Source organism: Rhineura floridana, chromosome 2 (genome assembly GCF_030035675.1).
Source record: "Rhineura floridana isolate rRhiFlo1 chromosome 2, rRhiFlo1.hap2, whole genome shotgun sequence".
Taxonomy (NCBI): domain Eukaryota; kingdom Metazoa; phylum Chordata; class Lepidosauria; order Squamata; family Rhineuridae; genus Rhineura; species Rhineura floridana.
In genome coordinates, this window is record NC_084481.1 from 159,770,115 (window position 1) to 159,788,519 (window position 18,405).

The 18,405-nt window shown below is 39.3% G+C and overlaps 1 protein-coding gene across 16 annotated transcripts in view; it reads left to right on the forward strand.

Annotated features, from left to right (window-relative positions):
• Positions 1-10,406, forward strand: part of GPHN (gephyrin) — a 476,088-nt gene extending 465,682 nt beyond the window's left edge. For all 16 annotated transcript variants that reach the window (XM_061611035.1, XM_061611028.1, XM_061611032.1 and 13 more), the window contains 4 exons: positions 2,232-2,296; positions 2,724-2,827; positions 6,961-7,057; positions 9,430-10,406. In XM_061611035.1, the coding sequence (XP_061467019.1) occupies positions 2,232-2,296; positions 2,724-2,827; positions 6,961-7,057; positions 9,430-9,563 (400 nt within the window). In that variant the 3' untranslated portion in view covers positions 9,564-10,406. The remainder of the gene's footprint in view (positions 1-2,231; positions 2,297-2,723; positions 2,828-6,960; positions 7,058-9,429) is intronic.
• The last annotated feature ends 7,999 nt before the right edge of the window (positions 10,407-18,405 follow it).

Below are 18,405 nucleotides of genomic sequence, written 5' to 3' on the forward strand. Positions count from 1 at the left end.
TTAACTAGGGGGAAGTAATAAAGAACACTTCCTCCACCACCACCCCAGCCACTAAAAGGATCAGGGGCCAGTTGATGTGCAAGACCTCTGCCTGAAAGCCTCGAAAGTCACTTCTACTCCTTACTGTGCCAAATAGTCTGACCTGGTAGAAAGAATGTCCTATGATCCTATAATGCTAGTGGGCATGGGTTTGGGGGCTGCCAACCCCAAGCATGAGCATTTTGCAGCTATACATTGGCAGTGGGGAAGGCTGAAGAAGGGGAAAGAGAAGAGGTATCTTTTTTATCCTGTCCTACTGAAACATCTGTCAAGTTTTTAACCTCTCAACACACACACACCACAACCCTAATTCCCCCCCTTTACAGATATATTACCAATCAATCACTGCATAAAAGGCCAAAGCTAAATGGGTCTCTAGTTTCTGCCCATAACATCTAGTAAGACAAAACATTAACATGCCATGATCCCATTGACAGTTTCTCTGTCCCTGCACTACTATATTGGCTGCTGTTTGAGGGGGCAGGGAAAGTCACAACATGACAGCATTGCAACACGTTTCATTTCACTAAACATTTCAGGGGAGAAAAGGAGATATGGGACTTCATCTTTTAGTAGCAGCCATACATCCTCTGCAACATCTAGTTCCAGCCAATATATAGTCCTCTACAAGATACAAAATGAGTGAGTTACATTGGCTGTGTTCAAGTGGAAGGTTAGCATTTAAAGTAAGGACTCGCTCGTCTGCTCCAAGAGGTGATGCATGTCTTTGGGAGAGAGTTCCACTTTGACCATTAATTATTATGAAAACATAGGAAGCACAACTGTCTCAAACGTTCTGTAATCACCTATATGATGAACACCTGAAGTCACGTAAAGTCACTTCACTGCCCTTTCAAAGAGCTGGTGCTGAATAAATCTTAATAACTTAATTAGATAATAGTATAATTAACCGAGGGCAAAGGTGGATAGAGAGAAGTGTCTATTAAAGAAAGGGGGCAGCAAAGAGAATGCCATAGTGTAAATCTGCTGGATTTGTTTAGATTTTGCTGGATCCGTTTGGATTTTGTTTAGAAATATACTTCCAGATATTAAGCAAAAATACTCTTGCTTTTAATTTAATCTTCTGACTTTTGCTAAGTCAGTTTTTGGGGAGAGGGCAAATATTCCTTATTAGCAAATCTCAGACAGTAAGGCTAGAATCCCAACCACACTTATGAGACAGTAAGCCCCATTGAAGACAGTGGGGCTTACTTCCAAGTAAGAATGCATAGAGTTGCACTGTAAAAAGTGCAAATATTTTAAGTTGGGCTAAAAAATTTAGAAAGTACTTAAACTTTGGAATATTGAATTTTTTTATTGGTTAACACTTGGGGAGCAATCCTAAGCACACATAGTAGGGAGTAATCTCAATGAGCTCAGAGGGATGCACTTTTGGGTAGACATGCTGAGAATTACTCTGTTGAAGGATCTGGCAAACAAGCAGTACTGGGGGGCTACTACTGACATGCTGGGATCATATTTATTTACTCTTGTTATTGTTGGTTTACTTGAAGGATTTTTACTATTATTAATTTGATTTATTACTCATCCTTCACCCCAAGGTCCCAGGGCAGGTCACTACAATTTAAAATACAACATTAAACACAGTTTAAACAAATTACAATCACAAGAATAGGGTGGGTCTAAAAAATATACATTTCCAGTGCCAAAGGCCAGGGCAAAGAGGTATATTACCTCACTCTCCAATCAGAAAAAAAAGACAGTTGTCCACTGATTTTTAAAAAAATCAAAGGAGCTGTCTAGGATGTAATTGGTGGGCAAAGATGCAGGGAGAACTTGCATAGCAAAAGCTGAAATCCAGCTGGCACCAACATTGGTTGGATTGGATTTGGGCACTAGCTAAAAAGTTGCCTCTTTAGCCTTGCTTTTAATGATGTTTTTTCTTGATGTATTAGGCCACTGACTTATGTAGTAAGTAGGAGGAGTTGTAGTATTGATTTTATTTTGTCTTAGTGTTTGTACTAGAATTGTTGTATTATTAGCTTGATTTTATATTTGATTTGTCTTACCGTGGGGTCATTTGTTTGAAGTTGGGTTTAAAATAAAATAAATATAAGATCTAAGAGGCAAAAACATTTCAAATTATAAACCAAATTGCAATAACTGTATGTTACTTCATGGTTAAACCAAAGTTTGCTTCATAGTTTTAATGGTTGACTTTTTCTTCCTAGGTTGCCAACAACCTTTGCAACTTTGGATACTGATGGTGTAAGAAAAATAATCTTTGCACTCCCAGGTAAGGTTTGTTGAATTAGAAATATAATTGTCCTTCACAGATGCACAAAAAATGCAAAGCAAATTGGAAAGCCCACAAAACGTATGTATTTGGACCCTCTAGTTTCTAAATGAATAATCTTTGTAATTTCACACTTGGGTGCTACATACTGTTACATCTTCCATATGCAACAATTACTGTAGGTCTGGTGAGGGGAACCTGCAGCCCTCCAGATGTTTTTGGAGTTTAATTTCTATTAGTCCCAGACAGCATAGGCAGTAATCAAGAATTATGGGGGTTGTAATCCAACAACATCTGAAGGGCTCCAGGTTCCCTATCCCTGCTGCAGGTGATAAATGACCTCTGGGCCTAAAAAGTAATAATTTTTGGTCATTCCCTAAATAATTCTGAATTGCTTATCTGCCAACTGTTGTTTTTTTACCTCCAGGGAATCCCGTATCAGCTGTTGTCACCTGCAATCTTTTTGTTGTCCCAGCACTGAGGAAGATGCAGGGAATCCTGGATCCTCGTCCCACTATCATAAAAGCCAGGGTGAGTTTTTAAATACAAGATGAGCTTCTGAGGTGCTCCATGTAGGAACTGGTGTCACAGTACCCTCTTCCAGACTATCACTATTTGTACATGGGATTCAGTTGCATACTGCCAAACTCAGGTTTCACCATTAAAGTGGATTTGGTGCTCTAGCACTACAAACCTGCTTCCAACAAATATTTGACTTTGTGGTAAGGATAAGTGACAGGAAAATATACTGGTGGAAAGTGTGAGAGAACAATTTATTGATGTGATGTCATATAACCTTCACACAAACAAATCAGAATGACTGCTCAATAAATAGCAAATGTTGTGCAACCTCCCTGAAAATTTGTACAAACAAGTCAGGATGAATGCTTAATAAACAGGTCATTGGGAAGTGATCTTGGATCTCCAGCAATCGGGCTGTAATACTAAAGAGGTATCTGAGCTTATATAATATCCCATGGGTGAAGAAGAATCAATCTATATGATTGTTTTGTATTTGTGTTAGAACAGAAGTGCTCAAACTTTGTCATAAGTCAAGATGGACAGAGGAGGGTCAAACAGTTTGTGATTGAGACAGAGACATCAAGGCATGATACTTTATTACAATTCAATATATTAAAGGAAGCCTAGCATAAGTTTTTTCCATCAACCATGGTACCAGTTATAAGCTATATGGCTCAGAAATACCAGCAGAGATCCCCAAAAGAAGATTTACACATTTATTTGTTTCAGATAAAAGGGAGATAAGAGCTCTTAGAAATGAAATAATCCAGTGTAGCCAAATTCCATGAGGAAAGGCTAAAAACCTGATGAAAAGTTGCAGCTACTTTTTCCACTAAAATCACTGAATGATACCATTCATATGGAGAACTGAGGTACTGTCATACATATGTTCTTCCTGACTATCTTCCTTTAGATTTTGGTTTGCAATATAGGATAGCAAACGACAAGAAGTTACCAAAAACTGAAACCACCAGAGTTACACAATTTGATGATTACAGCACACTGAAAATGAATCTTGCTAGGATTATAGCAGCAATCCTTCCTCTGCAATATGTGAAAGACGTGGGACCAAACTGTACATGATGATTGGTTTGCCCCAACCACATCTAAAGTAGGGGTTGGGGTCCGGTTTTAAGAGCAAACATAGTGTACTGGATGCAAACTAAATCCTCCTTTTGCTTACTGCCTACCTTTTGAACTCCCAGTTGAGGTTGCTTCCAGTTTTGGAGTCCAGCTGAGGAAAAAGTTACATTGGTGGAGAGGCTGCAGGAAGGGAGATGATCCACAGGCACCTCCCACCTAAATGCTCCTGTGCTGTAAAAATCAAGAGCACACCCTCCCATAATGTATTACATTTAAACAAATTAATATTTTGCCATTGCATGTTGTTTGAGCTTTAGTAGTCTATATAACACAATTAAGACAAGATCACACAAGGGTCAGCATTACTGGAGACACATTAAATTTGTAATTTCACACTTCCATAGACATGGGTCCTTTTGAAAAGCTATGATCCTACTGTGTGGTGTTATTTGCCTGTATGGGGAACATTTGGCCCTCCAGTTGTTGCTGAACTGCAGCTCTCAACATCCCTGGCCATTGACCATGCTTGTTACGACTGATGGGAGTTATAGTTCAGCAACATCTGAAGGGCCGGAGGATCCCCACATCTGGCCTAAAGAAAAGACCCTGGACAATTCCGTACCTTCAGGGAAAAAAAGTTTTCTGCCCTTATCAGGGCTGATGGTCTGGATGCAGGAAGGTAGAGAAGGCAGCAATTCAGTTTAAATTGAATCAGGGCTTCTTTAATCTGTGAGTAGCTCAGACTCCACTTAGAGTGAGAACTTGCTCAGACAGAGGAATGAGTCAGTAAATAACAAGGTCAGATTAGACTCTATTGACACCTTACATTACCTAAACCCACCTGGACTGAAAGCTGTAGTGCACCTGCTTTCCAGTTGCAGTTGTGGTGCTGTAGTACTATAGAATTCAGCCAGCTGTTCCCTCTGTTTGCAAGTTGCCCCAGAAATGCAAGCAGTAAAGTGCCTGAGCTCTGCTGCTGGAGTCTCCAGTTTGAGTCCTCCAGTGCCTTACGAGGGATGAAGTGAGTATTCAAAGTGGGGGGTACTCAAAAATGTACGCTCCCTGTGTGAACGCTTGCAACCCTTGTAGAGTCCAGTCAAAGCTCATTTGAGTCTTGACTAAGGCTCACTTTCTGCCCACCCTAACTCTCCCTGCTAAGTTCTTTCCTTCCCACTTTACAAGCAACAGAAAGGAAAGGAGGCAAAAGCAAAAAATTATCTTTACCTGCAACATCGTTTCTCCAGTGATTTTAGCTGGAAGAGTTAAAGCCTACAACCCTGAAAAGGAAGATGGGGCAAACAGCAACCCACTGCTGAAGACCCTTGGAACAAGAGGGTCTTCAGAGGCAGATTGCTGCCCCCCCCTTCAGCCATTTCTGGCATACAGCCTCTTGAGATCCACCTATTCTAATCTGTATAGAGAATGTGTTTCTGTTTATGTCAACGCAGAGAGTTAAATATACTGTAGCCCTAGAAATACTAGGTAGGAGGCAAAGAGCAATTCACCACTGAAAACCCTCTTGTTCCAAGGATCTTCAGTGATGAGTTGGTATTTGCCTCTGTACCTCTTTCTTGGGTCCTATGAGGCTCGTTGAAACGAATACTGCAAACACAATTACAATGTTTGTTTTATATATATATATATTTAAACAATAACTGAAAGGAACATAACACCATGTATGCCAACAGAATATATCATATATCTTCTTAACATAATAATTCCCAAAGTCCAATGCATTCAGCAAGACATAAATGAAGAAGTTGCTTGCAGAAAGTCCAGTAGAGAAAATTCGGAAATTTCCAATTGCAAACTTCAAAGCCCTAAATAAAATATAATTTAAATTCAAATACATAAAGCCACAAAAGAATTAATTTACTCTTCCCTCCCCTTTACACACATCATTGTAAAACCCCATTACCTAATTCAAGGTGACAAGGGCCTAGTCCTTACTCCCTGGCATTAACAGCTCCTTTTCTCTTCAGCTTCCTCACGGTTTGTACTCAACTCCTTAATACAATCCTTCCATAAGGTTTCTCCACCCACTGGACCAAACCAATATAACCCATAGGGGTTACACCTCCATCAATTGTTTTAAGGTCTACAGGCTCTTCAACTCTCTCTTCTGAAATCAGTGGAGGTACAATGTTTTGCTTGCAATGTGGAGAGTGGAGTGGCAAAACCATTGCTGATTTTCAATTATTTTTTGCGAATGCTTTGAAAATCCTTGAGGGCAAGCGCTGCAAAGAATGCTTACAAATCCCCAAAGATGAGTGTTTGCCTTGCAGTCCTTCTCATTTTTCATTTCTCATTTTTGAGTCTTCTTCTACATTTTCACCTCCTCAAATAGGTCAACTTCATACTCAGGAACTATATTATTTTTTTAAAAAATAACAGAATTAAACATTTAAAAGATATCATATAGAAATTTGTCTTCTCCACTATCCCAGAGAACCTGAGCAGAGTGATGATGGCATAGAATTACATTTTACAACAGTTTAATTTGGAGTCTATGGATGAGATAGATAAGAAAAAATTACATAGGGAGATATCCAACTAATTTCTACCCGTAGACCTGCTGAAATTAATGGACCTAAGACATTAGACATGTCCATTAATTTCAACAAGTCTACTCTGCTTGTAACTAACATTGGATACAATCCATAGAATATGGATTTCCTGTGTAGACTATGCATTTTTATAAAGTGTGAAGTTTGAAAAAAATCCCTGCTCAGCTATGAAGCTCGCCGAGTGACCTTGGGCCAGTCACTGTCTCTCAGCTTAACCTACCTTGCAGGGTTGTTGTGAGGATAAAATCAGGAGGGGGGAACCATGTTTGTATGCCCCCTTGAGCTCTATGTGGAAAAGCTGGGATATAATGTAATAATAAAATAAATAAATCATGTTTACTTCTCAAACTTTTCATATTCCATTGTAACATCTGCTTCTGTAAGCTTGCATTAGAGTTTCTATGGATTTTCAAACAGCTTACAGTTTGTAGAATTTTTTTAGTAAGATGGAAATTATGTTGTATTTTTTTTTCTGTGCGTGCTTCTCAACAGTTATCATGTGATGTGAAATTGGACCCTCGTCCAGAATACCATCGGTGCATACTGACTTGGCATCACCAAGAACCACTGCCTTGGGCACAAAGTACAGGTTAGCTACTTACTGGCATTTTCTACCTCTTATGCCCTCTCACTGGATTTGCATGTTGCAGAACTCAGAGAAAAAGAGGAAACACGAGTAACTTGTGGATCCTCTACTTGTGATTGTTGTGTAAAATGTGAAACAGGTAATCAAACATGCAAGTTGCTTATGATTCACCCAACCCTGCCCTTCCTTCCTTCCTACAAATTGAGCTCATGCATCTCACCCATAATATGATGATGTACTGTTAAATTTGTTTTTAATGTGTTTATATGATTTTATTGTATTTATTCCCTTTGGTTGTAAGTTGCTTCAGGACTGTGTATAAATTTAATAAACCTAAATCTTAACCTAACACACTGTGGATGTTACACAGAAAGAAAGAAGCATGAAGATCTCATACTTCCTTTCCCTCCCCCCTGCATTTTATAACATGTAAAACCTTATTGAGTTATTGACACAGTTTAGATAAAAAATGCTGTGTTGGTCTTTTGAAGTCCTGACATCAAATATTTTGAACACACAAAAGATATATTGCGGGGGCAGCTGGATAATTTTATTTATTTATTGCAAAAATTGAAATATTTATTTACTATCAAGTAAATATGATTATATCCTTAGGGCTTTCAATAATCCATGAAATAAGTCCACACATGATCATATAGACACAAAAGAAATTAATGAAACAGCTGCCTCTGTCTAGAATGAAACACAGCTTCTGATTCTGAATCTTCAGTGTTGTCAGAAATAAGATTTTATAAGTTGAAACAAGCTTAACCCTTTCATGTTGGCTTGCTTCTTAACTCTAGTGGCCAAAGTATTTTAACTAACATCACAGGTCAGGAGGAAAAGCAGCCATGTATTAAACATGTGCTGTCCACCTTAAACCTGAGCTTTCTTTCTAATAAAACCCTACATATTAAATAAATCTTGGAAATGAACTGGAAGAATATCCAGATTCTGGAGTGTATTCTATTAGGCTTAATTAATAGAGCTGTTCTAGAAGATTTTAAACTGTTGCTAAAGTTGCACAGGGACCTCAAATGTGGACTGCTCTGTCCATAGTCCATACCTGTGTTCATATTCTGGACCAGTGGAATAATACTGTATTAATAAAGGTTCTAAAATTGCTACCTATGGTACAAAAAAAGGAAAAATAACACTATCATCTCTGAGTGTTATATGTTAAATGTTAAGGTGACTGCTGTGTAAAATAAATGTGGAGGTAGGGCTATAGTAGAGAATTTTTGGACACATTCTAGCCCAGCCTAAATTGTAATTCAGTGTGGAGCTATTTGGAAGATAAGCTAGGAAAGTAGTACATGTGAGAATTAAAGTGAGCAGACTTAATAGAAAGGACATGATAAGACATTTCATTGTGGGAATTCTGGGGACAAACGTTGACAACTATTTCTTGGACATTTGCCACATCTTACTTCAAACAACACATCTTCCCCATATGTGACCATTGTAGCTTTCAGATTAGTTGGGAACTGTCTTCATTAGGGATGGAGGAGAATATCCACTAAATTGGACTTATTACCGGATTTTGATATAATCTGACAATCCACTGTGTTTTCAGACCAGTATTGATTTCTTGTGGTCATCAGGATGGGTTTAAAAAAAAATGCACTCCAAATTTTTCATTATTGTCTTCATAATTGGCTTTCCTCTAAGCTGATGCATTCTTAACTGCTGTCTAGGCAATAACAAACCCCATTTACATCCATTAACCATCCAATTTTCTGTTTTGTTAATTCTCAGAAATGGCCAACAACCCTTCCTTTTTTTTCTCCTGCCCATTGAATTGTAGTGCAGAGCAGACTTGGCCAGGATTCTCCCACCTCCCATGCTTTTGAATCTCTACTACAGTTCTCTCTCTCTGTGTCTCTCTCTCTCCCCCCCCTCTCTGTGTCTGATTGTATTATTATACATTCCCTAAAAAAAGAAGTTAAAATAAGTAGTTGTGGTCGACTTTTCAACTGTAAAAATCAAAAGTACTGCAAAACAACAAGAACAGCAAAATGAGGGGGAGTCATATTTAAGCAGCACATCAGTTAGTTTGAGACAAGAGACAGACTCAGTGGGCCATTATCTGCCTAATTAATATGCAAATAGGAAAAAAGGTGAAACAAGCACCTACAGCATAAGCATTTTCATTAGAAATTAGTGCGGGGGGGGTGTTGTTTACAAAAAACCCATGGATCAACAATTGCAAAAACAAATGTGAACAAAAAAAGGAGGATCAGCATCGAAAGCCGGACTGTCAGAATTAAAATTGATAGGAAGCAGCTAGCGAACCCCATCCCTAATCTTCATATCCTATGCTATGAAGTCTGTGGCATTTGCCCTGCTAACAAGACTTGTTTGCTTCCCTGTAGGGAACCAGATGAGCAGTCGTCTGATGAGTATGCGCAGTGCCAATGGACTGTTGATGCTACCTCCAAAGACAGAGCAGTATGTGGAACTTCATAAGGGCGAGGTGGTTGATGTCATGGTCATTGGAAGACTATGATGTCACCAGCAAAAGAGAAGTTTTGATGCATGTCCACATATCATTGACTGTATCCTGTAATATGCAACGGCACAGCTAGTTTTTCTGATTTGGATAAAAGTTGATCAGTATAGTCAACACCTTTCAAATGGATTTAAATAAATACCTTTTAAAAAAAACTTTAAAAACAAATCTTAAAGAAATCTATTCTGATTATATCAAAGCAACTTTTTCCTTTCTTGCAATTGCTTTGTGTGTTCAATGCTAGTTCCGATAGCGGTAGCTTTTAGTAGACAGCAGTAGGTGCCTGCAGAACTTGTGTTTTTTCTCATCTTTAAGATACAACTACTTATGCTCTTAAAACAAGGCTGTCTGCTTATTTATACTAGCGTAGACAACACTTGGATTTCCCTTATTAGTATGCTTCATAACCGCTTCACAGAGAGCTTCTGCTTGTTCTTTATCTTGTATCTTGTGTTGATGTGCACAGTGCCAAAAGCAGAGTGGCTGCACTGGGAACCTGACAAAGCCCTGAGGTTTTCACCCCTTGCTGCGCCTTCAGGGATATCTGTTCATCCCAGCAGCCACCCAGCTCAGTACTATTGGGCAGTAACTGGATACCTTTTGTTTAAACAAACAACAAAAATTGCTTCCTTAAGTGCTGACAGCCTTTTTAACCAATACATTTTAAAATGTACAGAATTAAAATCTTAAAAAATCAAAGACTGATCTTGTACAGATATTAGTGTTACCAGCATTCATGTGGAAATTAAATGAGAAAAGAAATAAAACTAATGTTAAACAACTCTGTACCATAACATTTTCTGTAATGATACTGAAACTTAAATGAATAAAAAAAAAATCCTGGATCATTATTTAAAAGGTGACTGTGTTAGCCTTGTTGTTTAATAAGATAAAAGAACACTCCTTTCTTTTTTGGGGGGAGGGAGATTTTATGGCTAAAAAAATTAAGCACAATCATATTTGAGCAAAAAAGATGCTAATTGAGAGATTTTGCAAAGTCCTTTCTTTTTGGGAAAAAAGGTAATAAATGGTGCCTTCTTGTTTATGTAATGTTAAAATTAGACTGGAGTCCTTCGATAATATTTTAGTTAATATGTTGCAGTGATGTATGCAAATAGACTGGGATCCAAAAGACCACAAACAGATTACCACACATGTACCAGTGCTTACCTGGGTCCCTCAATCCATTCCCTTACTCCTCTGAAAAAAGACACTCCTGAGTGTTGTGGGAAGCTATGGAGTAGAACTTGACTCAGCAGAAGAGGAGGTAGCGGGAAGGGGAACTTGCCAGCTACCGTCCAGCACTTAATGCTTGTGCATTGGATTCTTTGGATCCAGGTAGGCTATATTCAATGCCAGCTATAAAGAGTATGTGTTTCTAACTTTGAGATTTAATTTAATTAAAACATTTGGTCCTTTGATTAAGGCATAATTGCTCTAAGATATAATACTAGTTCATGTATATAATTAAATCCTCCAAGAGCTTGGTGAGATACAAGTGTAGAAATTACAAAGCTGATTGCATAATCTCTCTTTACATAAGCATTCACTTTTAAAATTGTTTACTTTGGGAGTACTGTGATGCAACTAAAGTATCATCTATACCAAAAGTCACTGTTACTGCTAAGTACAAGACATTCAGACAAACAACTTAGTTGCCTTTCAGATAAAGGATCATGAAAGAGATTTTCAGTTGGATTCTTCCTACAAATAAATGGCTGCTTAACAATATTTATTTAAAAAGAAAAACCAAAAAGACTTGCATAAAGAGGTACCCTATACACTGTTACAATATAACTAACACTTAAACCAACTATGTGTATATAATATTGTCAGGCTAACATTAAAAATCAAAACTACAATGTAATGTGAAGCACATCTGATTCTGTGATGTACAGTGACAGGAACAGGATGGTTCTTTAGTAAAATTGTGGTTGTTGATTATCTAATGTAGAAAATACAGCTGTGTGCTGATTTGGCCCTGATCCTAGCATTGCACTGAAGAACTCTGAATAGTGTGCAGCATGGCTGCATGACTGAAAATGAAATTTTATGTTCACTTACCTATGCCACATAGTGGCACATAAGCCGGCTCTGTAAGACTACATAGTTGAAACAGGAGTATATTCTAGCATCCTATCAAGTCAAGAGTCCAGCTACTTGAGACAAGAAAAGTTTTGAATTCCTGTCAGCAGCAACTGTTAACAGCAGTGAACTAAATAGGATACATCTGGCAACATTTGAAAGACTGCATATATCATTTAATGGAACACCATGTGGGTATATCTTACCCCCTTTTAATATAATATTTTATTAGCATGACATTCTCTTTACACGTATTCCTATAGGTTCCATATTTCATAGTAATTTTTATTATTGATGTTAGCCTGACAACATAATATGCATACAGTTATTTACAACAAAGGCTTATGTGTGTATCATATTGCCTAGCGTATAGGGCACCCCTTTTTGATTTTTTTTATTTGTCTATGGTTATAATTTAGATGATCAACCCACCCCCTCTTGTGCATTAACAATATTTATCATGCATATAAAATATTTGGTTTCTCCATTGCAGAAAGAAACCATGACAGAAATGTTTCTGGTACCCTAATCAGTGGCATCAGTAAGCTGCCCAACAGTGTACTGAAGGTTTGGCTATGTTACAGTTTCAAACAACTCAAAATGTACATGGTGTTCCTTAAAAGGATTTGTACTGCCTTTGTATTCTTAACTGCTGAATTATAAATGAATATTTACAAATGGCGGTTCATTCTGTTAAGAAAAGGACGGTGTTCCCAGCCTTGGTTGTCATTATTTCTTCCCTTGCGCTATTAGTGGGAATATGCTTGTCCCTTTAACATTGATTTTTTAAAATCTCACTAAGAATTGTACAGTTTGGCAAAATTCCTTCAGGACTGCATGACTACACAAAACAAAAACAAAAAACAGCTAATCAGATGGAAAATATGCTGTCTTACCATGTGATTATTTTTTGTGTCAGCAATAAGAAGAAAGACTTGATGAACAGCAAACTGAAACTTTCAACTCCACATGTTTAGCCTTCTTCAGAGTAGTGAACCATGCAAATTACACCTACCACTACTTCTTAAATATTTTTAGGATACAAGCCAGAGTTCAACTACTGGTGTTCCACTTCAAGTTTCAGGTTGCAAGCCCAACAACAACCCCACACAATTCCCATACAATCATGTGGAATGTAAAAGTTCACATTAGGAAACACTAGGTTGAAACTCAGTACTTCTCTTTGGGAGAAAAGGTAGTCATGTCTTTGGGGGAGGGGCAGTTCTCTACAGAATTAAGGCCTCTAGTGACCAACAGTAGTGTAGTGACAAATTCAGAAGTGCAGGGTCCCTTCAGGATAGTCACGCCACACACCCTCACTCACTTATACTCCATCGTCATCTCCACACCCCTCAGTCCTTCCCACCTGCACCTTCTCCCACAGCAACAGATATCCCTAGGAGCCAATCAGCATGAAATGGGAGCTTGTTAGCTAATGAGAAGAGTCTTCTCAGTGGCTGACTCACCTCCTTTCACTCTGCTTGGTTTTAATGAGCAGGAAAGGACGAGGAAGCATGATAGGAGATTTATCTCAGTGGCTAACACACACCCCATTCATGATGATTGGCTCATAGGATGCTGGAGACATAGGGACCTTTCTGGAACCCTGATCCCCCAAAAGTAAAGGGTCTAAGACCTTGTGAGACCCTAGAGAACTACACCCCTGGTGACCAACCAGAATAATCAGGAAGATTGTACCAGGAAGAGTGGCCAAGTAGGGGAGCCAGAATGAGGTGGATCCATAGCTGGGAGCTCAAGAGAAGATCAGTTCAAAGAAGACAGTCTGAGCAGGAAGAGTAGAAGGAGTAGGTAAAAAGACAGTTGGAGCCAAGTTGCAGAAAGAGGTGAGAAATGGGGATTAGGTGAAATACTGAACCCCCACTCCCCAAATTATATTGCTAAAATGAAAAGGCTTAGGACTAATGGGAGAGAATTTGTGTGTGGAAGGACAGTGAGTTCAGTTTATTCTGGTATTCAAAACTAATTCCTGGGCTCAGATTTCTAAGTGTATATCTTTTCATCTGAACCTGGCAGCTGGATCTCACAGGTTCTAGTGTAAAAACAACAAAATAAACCCTGCAAACTTGACGTCTACCCACCCCTGATGTACTGACTGCCTTGGAAATAATGCTTACAGCTTTGAAGCTGACCTAGCATTTCTTTAAATGTATTTATGTGTCTATGTTCATATGGTGCATGTTGTTACAAAAGGAATTATGTTTTGACGTTTCTTTAGGCTAGTAATTGCAGACTGCTTCAGAATTGCAGCTTATATGTTTAATTGTGAATGGTTTCCTTTGCAATTTCTTGGAGATGGGTTTTTTCTCAGTGTGTTGCTTTAGCAAGAACTCCCAATGTGCGCTTTCATCCTGAGTTAGTACATTAGAACCACATTAATATCACAGAAATAAGCTGAAGGACAAAGGCAGCAGGAGCGTTTTGCTGTACTTAACTTTAGATTATGGAGTCATTTTTGTGAAGATACTAGTTAAATTCAGACATCATTTCAAACCATGATTTAGAAAGCTAACCAGAATTAGGAACCTGGTTTGAAATGGGTTTGTTACCGTTTGTGCTAACTATGAGCAGTAGCCAACACTCCTGTTCCACTAGCGCAAGACTTCCACTTGCAGAACTGAACTTTTCTCTCCCTCCCCCCTTCAACCTCCCGTATACCCACAAAATCAGCTCTAGAAGATCAAGGGACCCTTCAGAGCAGATTTGGGGGGGGTGCAGAGGGAGGAAAGAAGGGGAAGTCCTGTTCCATGAGCACAATTCCACTCATGAAGCATTGGATAGAATCCTATGGCACTGCCTGAACTGACTTTTGCTCTACCGCTGCTGCATCTACTGGAGTGCTGAGCAGACAGAAGATGAAAGTGGATGCACATCTTTAAACCATGGTTTGGGTTCTAAACTATAGTCACACAAATTATGTTTCACATGCATGTACCATAATTGCTGAGATTCTTTGGCTCCTTTTACTCATACACTTTTGCAGGATAATGGTGGAATGGATATTTGTTGCTCTTCTACATGACCTGGGGATACTCAAAAGAATTCATCCACCAGTTTCAATCTAGTGTGACTACTAGTAAAGTTAAAATAGAATATATTCACTAATGGGCAAAAAAACTTGCTGTTTAAGAACTTCACATGGGGTGGTTATCCTTGGTAGAGTTGTAGGCAGCGGCAGCCATGTCATAAGCAACGGTTTTCCTCCTTAGATGTAAATTCTATAAAAGGCATCCATTGATCTCTGAAAGTGTCTTTCTTCTTAGTGCCTGTTGCTAGTTTCAGGTTTTGCGTCAGTTTCTTCAACAAAGCAAATTCCCATAATTCACTAATAGGCAAATAACCTTGTGGTTTAAGAACGTACCTATAGCCAACAGATATTTCTATCGAACTTTAAAAAGCAGAGAAATTGGGCAGCTATAGTGAATGCACCGGGGAGCAGAAAACCTGACCTCCTCTCTGAGATATTGTACTGCCCAACAAATTTGTCAAAATGCAAACACAATTTGGCTTGGTCTTTCACAGTGCAATCTACTTCCTGTGTAGCTTGGAAGAATTTGGTAACGTGCCTCTGAGCATATGGTGAGTGGTGGCAACACCTGCCATCTCCAAAGATGGAGAATTACATATTTGTATGTTTGTTGGTGTTCTTACTTTGCTTCTTTCCTGTGTTACTATTGTTTCTACAGATAATCTAACCTAGAAAATATTTCTCTCATTATTCATCCTAGAAATCTGTGTCAAATTTATTTTTATTAATTTCAAAGCTTTTTCATTGGTCAATGTAATATGATGGTGAAGATATCCTTTTATGTTTCAAACTGGAGGTTATGCTCTATTTCTATTTGAGGCGCATTAACAGTTGAATCTGAAAGTGCAGTTTGATGTAAAATCAGACTGATCACAATATGTTGCTACTTAAGCAATGAATCTAGCTGTTGGAAAAAACAAACTTGGCCTACGCAAGATGCATGTTTTCAGCCTGCTATGCTTAAACTACTCCACTTAAGGAAAGGTGGGCATGGTCAATTAAAAACATAGAGCACGCCTAGAATTTTGCTAAAATATATTTCGCCTCCCACTGTTTTATCTTGTGCAAACTGAGACACTCCTCATGTCCATTGGAAACTATTATGCAGAATAGTCAGTGCCATTATTCCACAGTTGGTTTTGGAGCTTTTTTTTTAGTGTTGCAAAGTGTAGCTGTACTTCACATATTCACGGAAACGTATATGAAACTTCACTAAAATTGGAAAGTAAATCAGACATATTTAAAGTGACTATCTGAACAATATCAATATTGTTGCTTCCTCCATGCTAAAACAAGATAAGCACAGCACGTGTCTTGTTTCTGTTATTTGGGCTGATTGCAGGTGTTGCCACCACTCATCATATGCTCAGGGGCACGTTACCAAATTCTTCCAAGCTACAGAGCAAGTGGATTGGACTGTGAAAGACCAAGCCAAATTGTGTTGGCATTTTGACAAATTTGTAGGGCAGTCCAATATCTCAGACAGGAGGTCAGGTCTCCTGCTCCCCTGGTGCATTCACTACAGCTGCCCAATTTCTCTGCTTTTTAAAGTTTGATAGAAAAATCTGTTGGCTACAGGTACGTTCTTAAACCACAAGGTTTTTTGCCTATTAGTGAATTTCTCTGCTTTTTATTCCGGGAAGTAAGAAATGAGATCTTGTGCAAGTTTGCTCAGAATGGATTGATCATTTGCATGCTTATTGAGTTCAGTGGAATTTACTCCTCTGCAGTCGTGCTTAGGATAGGTGGAACTGCCCACGGGATGGTGAGGGGAGGAGGAGGAAGGGCAGGAGTAGGGGGGAAAGAGGGAGGGGAGGAAGGGCAGAAGGGAGGAGGGGAGGAGAAGGGCAGGTTTGATCATTTGTATGTTTATTGAGTTTAGTGGGATTTACTCCCATGCAATCATGCTTGGATAGGTAAAACTGACCATGGGAGGGAGGGCTGGAGTGGGCAGGGGAGGAGGAAGAAGGGGGGAAGGAGGGGAGGGGAGAGAGAAGGGAGCAGGAAGGGAGAGGATAGGGGAAGGAGAGGAAAGGCAGGTTTGATCATTTGCATGCTTTTTAGTTCAATGGGATATAATCCTGTACAGTCATGCTTTGGATAAGGAAAACTGACCTGGGGGAGGGGCAGGGAGGGGAGGAGGAGTGCAGGAAGGGTAGGGGAGGGAGGGAGGGGGAGGGGAGGTGATTGGGTGGGTGGACACTGGGCAGAGGGGATACCCCTTTTCTTTCCAAAAGAAAAACGTGAACAGTATTGTTTTTCACCGTTTCCCCCACCTTTTTATTCTACAGCAGGCTCATGTAGTCTCCCACCCAAATTTAAACCGAAGCTGTCCCTGGCCACATCCACACCTGACCTTTATTTCACTTTAGTCAGCCATGGCTTCTCCCAAAGAATCTTGGGAAGTGTAGTTAGTGAAGGGTGCTGAGAGGTGCTAGGAGATGCCCTGTTCCCCTCACAGAGCTTCAATCAGAGTGGCTGAATGTTAAACCACTCTGGCCACTGGAGCTCTGTTAGTGGAATAGGAATCTCCTCTCACCACCCTTCACACACTACACTCCCCAGAATTCCTTGGGGGAAGCCATGACTGTCTAAAGCAGCCTTTCCCAACCAGTGTGCCTCCAGGTGTTGGACCACAACTCCCATCTTTCCTGAGCATTGGGAGTGCTGGCTGAGGCTGATGGGAGTTGTGGTCCAACAACATCTGGAGGCACACTGGTTGGGAAAGGCTGGTCTAAAGTGAAAGAAAGGTCTGGTGTGGGTGTGGCTCCCTGATTAGCCAAGCCAAGCAGCTTTGAGTCTGGTTTTGACAACACTGACAGGTTTTCTTACTGAGCATGCCCCGGCTTATCATTCACTCCAATGCTAAATTTCTTAAATTAATTAAAAATCAGCCAGGCATTTTTTTAACTTTTCAACTGCAAAAGATGAAGGTCAGAGTATGGGGCAAGGTGAGTAATAGGATTACAGGTACTCTGTGAACATGGCTGATTTTCAATTAATTTCAACAAATTACAAGAACTCTGACAGAAAAAAGTCCAAAAGGGGTCTTTTTCTCTCTCTCTTTCTACACTGAACTCTCGATTCTCTGACTGTTTTGTGTATCACCATGAAAATTTAGAGGGTTGTTGAGCAAGCATCCAGAGTTCAGGACTATATGTTTTGTAAGGTTTTGTTTTGAAGTAAGCTTATGGGAAGCATCAGAATGGTATGGGGGGTATTTTCAATTTAACATTGCGGAATGCAAAAAATCCATGCTGGCTATACTATATGGCCACTCTCGTGGCTGTGTAATTCAAGTGATTGAAGTTATAATTTCTATTTTTCTTTGATTTTTCACCACCTTGTCCTCTAAATAATTTCTTGGTAACAGGTTTCATGAGAAGATTTTCCACTTCAAAATCTTTCAGCAGTTCCTAATTCTGTTCATATAGCTCTGTAAATTCAGCTGTGTCCTCTCTGCCCACAGGTCAGTTGGTACCAAAATCCTTATTGGATCTCTAAACACAGCATTCATCTATGAAACATTTACCACACTGTATTCTGGTGAGCAGAATTGTGACCTAACCTGATAGCCTTTTTGCAGACCTATTTCTAAGTCTCTTATTACAACAATTATATTTTTCATTCTCTGTTGTAGAAGGATATTAAATTCTGTCAGCCTTCATGTCACATAAAAGAGATAATACTTTACCTTTAGAGAACTGG